General features: G+C 60.5%; 1 protein-coding gene across 2 annotated transcripts; it reads left to right on the plus strand.

Moving 5' to 3' along the window:
• S100A16 (S100 calcium binding protein A16) lies at positions 1-10373 on the plus strand. Of its 2 annotated transcripts, none has more exons than XM_038382964.2 (3): positions 1-153; positions 7866-8035; positions 8813-10373. In XM_038382964.2, the coding sequence occupies exons 1-3, from the start codon at positions 147-149 to the stop codon at positions 8975-8977; spliced, it is 342 nt and encodes a 113-aa protein (XP_038238892.1). In that variant the 5' UTR covers positions 1-146; the 3' UTR covers positions 8978-10373. The 2 variants fall into 2 exon arrangements, with proteins under 2 accessions (XP_038238892.1, XP_043357798.1); XM_043501863.1 differs by lacking the exon at positions 1-153 and adding an exon at positions 4570-4778.

The raw sequence follows: 10373 nt of genomic DNA on the forward strand, positions 1-10373 counted from the left end.
TGTGCAGAATAGAGCTGGCGTGGGAGGCACATTCTTCAGCCTGGCTGTTCTGCAAATCCAGGAGCAGGCGGAAGGGGAGAGCCAGACCCACGGCGAGCTCCGCTCTTGGCAGACGGGCCCTGCGTGAGGCAGGGCAGACTGCAGCCATGGCAGGTAAGCGGGCCGGGGCCGGGAAAAGGATTGATCTTGCCCTGTTTCCTGATTAAAGGCCCAGCTGCAAATCGTGCTGTCGACAGCAGCAGGATGTGCCAGCGCAGGGCTCGACGGGCACGTCTACACGGCCTGGCTGGGCCGCCCCAGGCTAGCGGGACTCGGGCTCGGGCTCGAGCTCTGAGTTGAACCAGTGCTTTGGAGCCCCAGCTTGAGCCACAAGTTCAGAGCCCGGTGTGCCCAGCTGGTCCTAGAGTGCTAGCCTGAGGGCCGCAAGCCCGATCCCTTGGCCCGGCCTGGCACACTGCTGCGGGCTGTGTGGATGCACCCGTGGAACCAGGAGTGGGCTCCGCTCTAGAGCAGCAGGGAAGAGGAGACATCGGAGAACAGGAATGGGGCAGACAGAGAAGGAAGGAGTAAAGGGGAGAGACCGAAAGCAAGAAGGGGTGTATGGAAGCTAGGGCTGAGACCCCACGGTGCTGGGTGTGGGATGGAGAGATGGGTGTGCCTGAGGACAGATAGACAGATATTGGAAAGATGATAGATCAAAAGATCTGGCGACAATGAGATGACCTCTGGGTAGGCAGAATTTGAAGCAGGAGCTTCTCCTTATTCACTGTTGATCATTATTATCATGAGCCGGAAATGGGCCTGCATGAAAACGAACAATAATCCCATGGCTGTGATAGCGGGTGAGAACGCGAAAGTGCTTCATGGTCCTTAGCTCACAAGCCCGGAGAGCCTGGGGAGCCAGAGGAATTCCTTGTCTTCTCCCCAAGTTACACATCAGGCCGTGAAGGCACTAAGTGACTGGCCCCGAGGGCACAGTCCATCCATGTGACAACCAGGAGGGGTCCGGGGGGCTCTGCAGCTCCTGGCTCCCAGCCCCACACTGCCCCCCTGGAAGGGAAGGTGGGGTGACAGGCAGCGAGAGGGAGGTGAGGCATAGTGCCTTTCAGCCCGCTGCGGGCCAGGGGCAGGGTGCCATGAGCAATCAAGACCCCCAGGATCACCTGGGTCTCTCTCCCCCGTCACTTCCCTTCCATTGCCGGGGCCTCAGGTGTCGGTGCACCTCAGTTCCTCCAATTCTCCATGCCCCAGCATCAGTGACCCCTTCTCTGTGCCCTCAGCCTCATGACCCTTTGGTTCTGGGGTCAGTCAGTGTGACTGGGGGTGGGGTGGGACGCAGGGAGCTCTGGGACCAAATCCAGACCCATCCTTCGACACTGGGGACATTTGGGGGCTGAGGTTTGTGCCAACACAGCCCTGGCGTGAGCAGATGCAGCTCTGTACCGGGCTGGGTCCTGTGCGCTCACAGAGCAGACTGTGAACGAGAGAGAGCGGGAGGAACAGAGACGCGGCGCCAGAGGGAGGCGGGCACGGGAAAGAGAAGGCGAGACGAGGGGTGTTGGGAAACCGGCCGCCTTCCCCTGGGGAACGGCAGGTCCCAGCTTGCTTATCTGATCTAGTTCCCGCCGACGCCGCCTGCAGAATTCACACAGAAGCATGAACCTCTCCACGTCCTGTCAGCGTCCATTCACCCTCGCTGCTTGCCCCCGCCCTCCGCCAGCTAACACAGCTCTCCTGCCACTGGCCAGTGCCCCACGCCACCCCACATGGGCACAGCCATAGGCAGGCTCAGAAACCCAGCTCGGGTCCCCTGTACTGTGCCAAGGGGCCTAGAGTTGTCAGCTCCCCCACACTCACTCCCATGTGACAGCTGGACTTCTCTGCCCTGCTGCAATGTCTATAGGGTAAGACTGGCTAATAGCGGGCCTAATTCAGACTAGTGTAAGGAGGCCATTGGGGGCTCGGCAGCACAGCGAAGTGCACTAGTTAGATGGATGGGCATCTGCAGCAGAAGCAGCTGGGTAGGGAATCCTGCACTTGAGGACAAAGCCTTTGATAAGTCCAGCCCCATCAGTCCGGGGTCTGCTGTGTCTGGCCTTCGCTGCTCTCAGCCAAGGCAGGCTGGTTTAGAGCCGGGTCCTGCAGCCAGGGCAACGAGGATCATGCCAAGCCGCCAGTGGCAGATCTGCCAGCTGATGCCTGCTGGGCTGGACCAAAGCACAAGAAGCAGGAGCGGGAGGGAGAGGAGAGTCCATGGGGGGCAGGATGGGGTGGGGAGGCAGACTCCATCCCAGGAAGGGAGGAGGAGCGGGATGCAGAGATGAGTCTGTTTCCGGGGGGAAGGGGTGATCTGCAGGATCAGGGCTCCATGCATCCTTAAATCCCACCCCTGCTCTGGATGCCAGCGGGCAGCCGATGCTGGTGCTCTCGGTTGGGTGCGGCACATGGTACGTCACAGCACAGAGCTGGCCACCTTCCAGGTTTGGTGATTCCTGCCCAAGGACAGGGCTGGTTTGAAGCTAAACCAAGCCCCAGATTCTGCTGGAGCAGCTCACTTCAGTCCCCCTCCCTCCATCCACAAGGCAGTGCAGTGTTTGGGAATTATCCCAAAGCCTGGCTTCCAGCAAGTGAGCACTGGTTGCTTCAGGGGTCCCAGAAGGCTCTGGTCAGGCCTGGTGGTTTGGCAGAGAGATCGCCTGCCCAGCTGGCTTAATTTGGAACAGCCCCACCATGCAGGCGCATCAGACAATTGCCAGGAGGAGCCCAACAAGTGGTGCTTCTTGCCGCTGAATGCCAAGCCTTTATGAATGGGATCCTGGCATGTAGCTTCAGATCTGGAGTGATGGAGACAGTGTCGGCCCAAACCTCATCATGTTCCTCCTGCAAGAGACTCCCCGGGCTGGATGGGCACAAGATGAATGGAAAGCTGCCAAGCCAGCTCAGGACAGCTGGGGGGCCATGGCCCGCCTCGGCTGAGGACAACTGGAGACTTTGAAGGAGTGACAGGAAACAGAGAGCAAGGAGATAGGGACTCGAGAAGGACAAGCAAAAGATAAAAGATCAGGGGCCAGTTGGACTGCTGGTGTAAATCGGCATATCTCCCTTGACTTCAGCCAGGGTGCTACAGGTCTTTGACTTCCGTGGAAGGATGCTGATTTACACCAGTGCAGGATCTGGTCCCAGATGTTTGGTGCAAGAGGAGATCTGAGCCCAAGCACGGGACAGCTGCCAACAGTGAAAGAAACGAACAGGAGGCGAATAAGAACATAGGAATGGCCATACTGGGTCAGACCAATGGTCCATCTAGCTCCGTATTCTGTCTGCTGACAGTGGCCAGTGCCAGGTGCCCCAGAGGGAATGAGCAGAACAGGGAATCACCAAGTGATCCATCCCCTGTCACCCATTCCCAGCTTTTGGCAGATGCAGCAGAATGACCAGCACTAACAGAGAGTGTCTCTGATGCAGGCTCTGGGGTGGAGCACCTCACCTGGGGAGCAAGTGCAGGGACCCCAGAACAGGCTGTGTGCTAGTGGTCTCCATGGGATGCTCTCACTGGGATGTTTTCTAAAGCAGCAAATCTCCTCTGCTCCTGCAACAACGCTCCTGGGTGGGTTGGCAGCAGGGATTGACCCCCAACCTCTCGCTGCGAAGCCCAGGGTGTTACCACCGGAGCTGGGGGATCAAGCCCGTTAGCTGCTGGCAGCAGTGGGTGGCTTTCCTCTGAGGCTGGAGGGAGTCGTAACGCACTCTGCTGGCATGTGACCCTCCAAGTCCTGCCCCAGAGATAAAGCTGACCCTGAGCCCAGACCTGGGCATCTGTCCCCATGCCCTGTCCTGTTGGGTGTGGGGCTGATGTCACAGCTTCCTACCCCATCCTGTCTGTCACCCATCAGGGGGTGGCCAGGTGTTGGTGCACCATGGCCCCTGTAATACAGGCTTTGGCTCTGCTGCTCCAGTCCCATCCCTTTCTGCCTCACTGGGAGCTCCCCTGGGGGCTCTGAGGGGACGTAACGGGCAGGAATGGGCTGGAGCTGGCACTTGTGCGCCCGGGAAAAGGCACCCTAAGAACAGAGCAAAGGGAAATGCAAGCGCTTCATCTGGAGCCGTGTCCCAGTGGTGAGGCCCATGGCCTAGGGCAGATTCCCTCCTGGAGCAGAGCGCATCGCATGGGGCATTTGGAGCGAGAGCAGGGCGAAGCGGGGGGAGGCACTGCAAGGAGAGGGCGACCGTGTGCCGGCAGGGAAGAGGCAATGGACTAGCCGCCTTCCTGTGCCCAATTCGTCTGAGCCGGGTCCTGCTCTCGCCGAACCCAGCAAACCCACAGAAGCCAATGGGGTGACAGTGGTGAGGTGAGGGCTGGGACGCTAGGGGCAGATCCTCAGTGGGGTCAAGCGGCAGGTCTCAGCATGGGATGGCCACACTCCCTTTGGCTGGGCAGCGTCTGCCTAGTGAGCAGGCGGTGCGCTTGGCCAGAGCAGGCCGGCCCCTGGCAGAGGCAGCCTGCGGGCAGGAAAGAGGAAAGGCGAACAATGGGATGCACTTCCCTTCCCGCACATCCTGTGCTGGATGCGGACGCCGCGCTGCAAGCCCTGCCTGTCGGCTTGAGTGTGCAGCGCGCCCCCGGCTCTGGGAGCTCCAGAGGAGCAGGGCAGAGCGGAGCTCTCTCCCGAGGGGGCTTGTCTTTCCCCCCAGAGGGATCTGATCTGAGGCTGGGGTTTTGCAGGCACTGGCTCGGCTGCAGGCGAAGGGACTAGCTAAGAGCTGCCTGGCAGCAGCAGGTAAAGACCCTTGTGTACTAGACTCTGCGTCCTGCCCAAGGCACTGGTACTGCTGAGGACAGAGGCCATGCTGCCTGGCCAGTGCAGCCCCCCCCCCGCACTTCCCGCATAACAGGACAAACCAGCACAGCCAACTAGGGGCAGGGCGAGCTTCCCCCCTGCCTGCATGATCTACTCCCCCTGGGTGAGCCAGTATCTAGAGAGGAGCTGGGTCTCCGGTGGCCTTCTGCCCCTCGCCCTGCACACGCAGGGGCTGCTCCACTGGCTGCAATGGGGCCGTGCCAGGGCTGCAATTCCCCGGGCGGCTCCCTCTTCCCCTGTGCAATCAGGTTGCCTCATCCCCTGCCCTGCCTTGTGCCATGCCGCTGGGCTGGGCCGGGTTGCGCTGGGGGTTCCTGCCGGGAGGGTTTTGGCATTAAGCATCTCCGGTGGGATGCCACCCAGGGCGGTGTGGCAAGACAAGGACTGGCGGGTAATTACAGCCCATTGCATCTTCTCCTTCTCCTCCTTCGCCATCCTCTCTGATCCGCTGGGAACCAGCCCCATTCCTTTCAGATGAGCGCTGGGCAGCAGGTTACGGCAGCCGGGTAATTATTGTTATCATCGGTAGCTAGGAGCAGGCAGGACACTGGGGAAAAGGAGGCGGGAGTGGCAGGAAAGGGGAGGAGCCAGACAGCTGCAGGGGTTGGGAGCTGTACGTTCGCTCCAAAGGGTTCAGGGTGTTGTTCCCATCGCAGCCTGAGGAGGTGCTATAGCACAGGGGAGTTCATAGATTCATTCACAATGGTAAGGGCAGAAGGGAGTATTTGATTATCCCGTGCGACCTGCATGACCCCGGCCAGAGAACCCCAGTCACCGATCCTGGCATCAAATGCTAAACCCCAAAGGGATGGCTAATAAAATCCAGCCTGAGCTCCTGTGTAACCCAGGCCGGAGAATTTCCCCGTCCTGCCAATTGGAAACATCCCAAAACCATGGGATTGGCTTAAAAATGCTGAGATTAAAATCCCGCCGCCCCACATTTGGATTTTTTTTCTTCACTGTCCAGTGTCGGAGCCTTTAGGGCACCCCCAGGGCACATTGTCCCACTCTCCTGTTCAGCCCCAAGAGCTAAAATAGGCTGGCATTGTCACTGATTCCTGGCAATGCAGGGTTGGGTAGGCCCCCGCGAGGCCACTAGTCCAGCCCCCCACCCCGAGGCAGGACCAAGGAAACCTGGACCAGTCCTGGCAAGGGATTGTCCAGCCTGTTCTTAAAACCCTCCAGAGACGGGGGTTCCACCAGCTCCCGAGGTTACGTGTTCCCGACCCTGATGGAGATGCAGCCCATTCATTTTTGTCCTGCCTTCAGTGGACATAGAGAATGCTGATCGCCATCTCGGCTGTAACAGCCCGGAACAGATTTGCAGGCTGCTCTCAGGTTCCCCTCCGTCTGCTTTTCTCAAGACTCGACATGCCCAAGTTTTCTAACCTTTCCCCAAGGATCAGGTTTTCTCAACCTCGGCTCATTTCTGCTGCTCTCCTCTGGACTCTCTCCAGTTTCTCCCCATCTTTCCTAAGGATTGATGCCCCAAACTGGACGCAGTGCCCAGCTGAGGCCTCCCGAGTGCCAAACAGAGCAGGACCATGACCTCCCGTGTCCTGCATACAACACGCCTGCTAACACATCATCTCCTGACTCCAGGAGCTGGGACTTGAAAGAAAACATCAAATATTGGATGACTCGCAATAAACTTGCAAGTGTTGGCAGCAGTGATTTCACCCTGGGATGCTGGCTCTGTCCCCAGCAGCTTGCTCGGGGCCCTGTTGTCGGCCCAGCCTTGTTGCCAAGTTCCCAGGCTGGATCCGCACCCAACTCCGTTTCTCCCTGGGTGTTTCTTTATGCTCGGCACCATGGAAGTGATCCTCCAGGCCCGACGCCTGGATGTGCCCCGTCTTGTCCCTTTCCCCTTTGGCTGATCCCCGGGCTGCTCCAGGGTGAAGAGATCAACGCATGGGAGCCAGATGGTGCTCCCCACCCGCTCCCAGGGAGAGGGCAGCAGCTGGGGTGGGGTGGCTGTCGGGCTGGGATCTCTCCCCTTAAGGAGAACCAGACTCATTGGGAAAGGGGACAGGCCCCCTCCGCTCTTGCTGCCCCCTGGTTCGGGGAGGGGCTCGAACCTTAGCCTCCGGCATGGGGCTGGATGGAGATAAGGCAAGGGGACGGTACAGGGGTGAAAGGGCCCCCTCTTGTTGCTCCTGTTTGAGCCATCCAGGGCTGCAGTGGCTGCATCTGCCGGGTGGCACAGAGGGAGACAAAGGCAGTGACCCGAGAGAGGCTCTGCTCCCAGTCCTGACACTGCAAGATTTACCGGAGTTTCACTGGGAGCAGCAGCACGATCTTGGGGGCCTGCACTTTCTCCTGCTGCTTGGACCCGGCTTCTCTGCTTCCCTCTCCCTGCCCCATTCTCCCCTTCAAACCTCCACCTGGCTCGGCACCTCCCACCCCCTGCTCCCTCCGAGCGTCTTCCATGTCCCCCGATCGCTCCCCGCCAGCGCCTCCAGCAGCCTCCCCACTAACGTCTGTACAGCCCATCCCTGTACCCCCTTTCGAAATCCCTGAGTCCGTATTCCACCTGTAATGACCGGGTCACACAGTGGGCTTGTCCTGCTTTAAGGGGACCAGCTCCTACTGCCAGGCCTGCTTGGCACAGCTCCCCTGCTGCCCAGCTTCTGGGCACACAGCCAGGGCACACATCCTGTATACGGCCCATAGAATAACGAGCCCTGCAGCACTGAGAGGTGCAGGCAGGTTATATTATGGACCGTATACAGAGGGATATTCACCAGGGATGGGCCAGGGTGAACCGAGATCAGAGACAGCCCAGATCAGGTGAACTCTCACGGGGACCCCCTGGAAATGAGAGCCCTGCGTCCATTGCTCCATAGAACTGGGGTCACTGCCAGCGTCTGCGGCACTCGGCCTTTCCCAGCAGGTGACCGATGCCCACCAGGCAGCGCGGACTGGTGCTAGCGCCCGGCTGCACCAGTGCTGGGACAATGAGTCCCCCACTGCCTTGCTCAGGCATCGGCTCCGTTACCGTTGCAGGGACTAAGGAGACAGAGATGTCGGGCAACTCGTCGGAGCTGGAATGGGCCCTCCACGTGCTGGTGAAGAACTTTGACAAATACGCTAGCGGGTGCTGCAAGAAACCCCGGCGCATCAGCAAGAAGGATTTCCGCAAGATGCTGAGCCGGGAGCTCAACCACATGCTGACGGTGAGACCAGGGGGACACTAGTGTGTGAGTGTGAGCCCACGGGCAGCACGAGGCCCTACCACAGAGAACCCTAGTGTGTGAGTGTGAGCCCATGGGAAGCGCCCAGTCCCATCACAGGGAACCCTAGTGTGTGAGTGTGAGCCCACGGGCAGCGCCCGGTCCCGTCACAGGGAACCCTAGTGTGTGAGTGTGAGCCCACGGGCAGTGCCCGGTCCCGTCAGAGGGAATCCTAGTGTGTGAGTGTGAGCCCACGGGCAGCGCCTGGTCCCGTCATAGGGAACCCTAGTGTGTGAGTGTGAGCCCACGGGCAGCGCCCGGTCCCGTCACAGGGAACCCTAGTGTGTGAGTGTGAGCCCACGGGCAGCGCCCGGTCCCGTCAGAGGGAATCCTAGTGTGTGAGTGTGAGCCCACGGGCAGCGCCCGGTCCCGTCAGAGGGAATCCTAGTGTGTGAGTGTGAGCCCACGGGCAACGCCCGGTCCCGTCACAGGGAACCCTAGTGTGTGAGCCCACGGGCAGCGCCCGGTCCCGTCACAGGGAACTGTAGTGTGTGGGTGTGAGCCCAACACTACCTCCACTGTCCCCAACCAGCTTCCTTGCTGGCAGCCTGAGGAGGGACCTCGGTGACCCCCAGCCCCTGCTCCAGTGCTGAGCTCCCTGCCCCTCAGGATGGGGGTGCCCCCCGGCAGCAGCTGACCGAGACGCCTGGCTGGCGAGTGCCGCCCCTCGGGCTCCCCAGCCCCTCCTGGCGTTCGAATGGCTCTGCGCTCTCTTCCCAGGACACCGGGAACAAGCGCGCGGCCGACAAGCTCATCTGTGACCTGGATGAGAACAAGGACGGGCTGATCAGCTTCGAGGAGTACTGGACCCTGATCGGCGGCATCGCCAGCCCCATCGCCTGCCTCATCCGCCAGCAGGAACACGGCACTAAGTTCACTAAGTAGCGTGGCCCGAGGACGCCGGCAGCCCCCAGATCCCAGCTCGGAGCTCCTCCTTTCTTGCTTCTCTGGAGGCCCCGCGTGATCCCCTGCCCCCACGGCGCCCCTGAGGCCGGCTCCTCCTGGGGAGAGCGGATCTCCTGCCAGCTGGGGCTCAGCCCCCACTCCATCAGCCACCCCCCTTAGCCAGCGCTGCCCTGGCTGACACCGATGCCCTGGGAAATAGCCAGCACTGAGGGCAGCTGCCTTCGAGGGGCTCGTTCTTCCCTCCAGCCCACTGCTGGGCTGGCCCACAGGGCAGCAGAGATACCATCCTCCTGGCCTTGTTAGCAAGCTGTCTGCCGCATCACGTGGCAGATCCGTGGCCTCCTGGACCCTCATCCCTGAGCCAGGGCCCGTGGTGCTGGCAGTCACAGAGCCGTAGCTGATGGAGGAGAATCGCCTGTGGCTCTCTGCAGTACAGGGCTTATGTGACACACGCTGCAGTGGGTCTGACGTGCCAAGAAAGCAGATTCGCATTGTCCCAGAAAGGAGTGGGGCAGCAGGGACACACGCAGGCATGTGCACACGCAGACACACACACATGCACACGCAGACACGCACATGCCACTAAGTTACAGCCTGGTCGCTGCTTTTCCTGGGCTCCCCCTGTAGCTTGCTGATGCTGTATTGACCTTTGCAGCCCTCCCGCCAAACGCCCTGGGGTGGCTCTGGGGCTGGGCTAACCCCTCAGGGGGGAGAGCACAGCCACCTGCAGGATTCAGGATGCTGGTGTACCGGGGTCCTGCCGGGCTGGGGTGGGGCCCTTTTGTTCTCTCGCTCTTTGGAGGCTGTGCTGGTTTTAACCCTTCCTGGTCTTGCAGCTGAGTGCCGAGCCTTGCCTGGCTCCAGGCTGGACAGATCTGTGCTGGCAGAGAGGGGTAAAATCCCTCCCCCAGCCCCCCGCCAAGGCCCCAAGTGGGACAATCCAAGTTCCCAGCCATGCCTGTCTCCTGCTGTGTCACTCTGTGTGTAGAAGCCCCGCGGGACTGGCTGGGGGTCTAGGGGGGATGCAGCCCCTTGGTGACTCCTTCTTGGACCCATTGTGCCAAACTCTGCCCTCAGTGCCTTCCCTGCAGCCCACTCTGGGCTGCCCCCCACGTGGGGGTTCCAGGGTATTGACCCCCATCTATGACTTGAATGGTTCCCGTTCTCAGACCTCTGTCTGGCTCGGGATTCCAACCCCCATGCTGGTTAGAAAGCAACCCGTCTGAGCTAGGTAAGAAATCTGTCCTTCCCCTTTGCTGACCATTGCAACAGTTCTGTGGGGCCCATGGGGCTCGCCTGACCTTCCCTAATGCCCCCTGGGGGCTGGCGCTTGAGCCAGACTGTGAAATTCATAAGAATAAAGTTTGGAGTGGGA

The sequence above is a fragment of the Dermochelys coriacea genome, chromosome 24, assembly GCF_009764565.3.
Source record: "Dermochelys coriacea isolate rDerCor1 chromosome 24, rDerCor1.pri.v4, whole genome shotgun sequence".
NCBI lineage: Eukaryota > Metazoa > Chordata > Testudines > Dermochelyidae > Dermochelys > Dermochelys coriacea.

Coding starts and splice junctions, on each gene's coding strand:
- S100A16 (XM_038382964.2), top strand. Junction 8,036..8,812: donor AGCTCAACCACATGCTGACG/GTGAGACCAGGG, acceptor CTCTCTTCCCAG/GACACCGGGAACAAGCGCGC.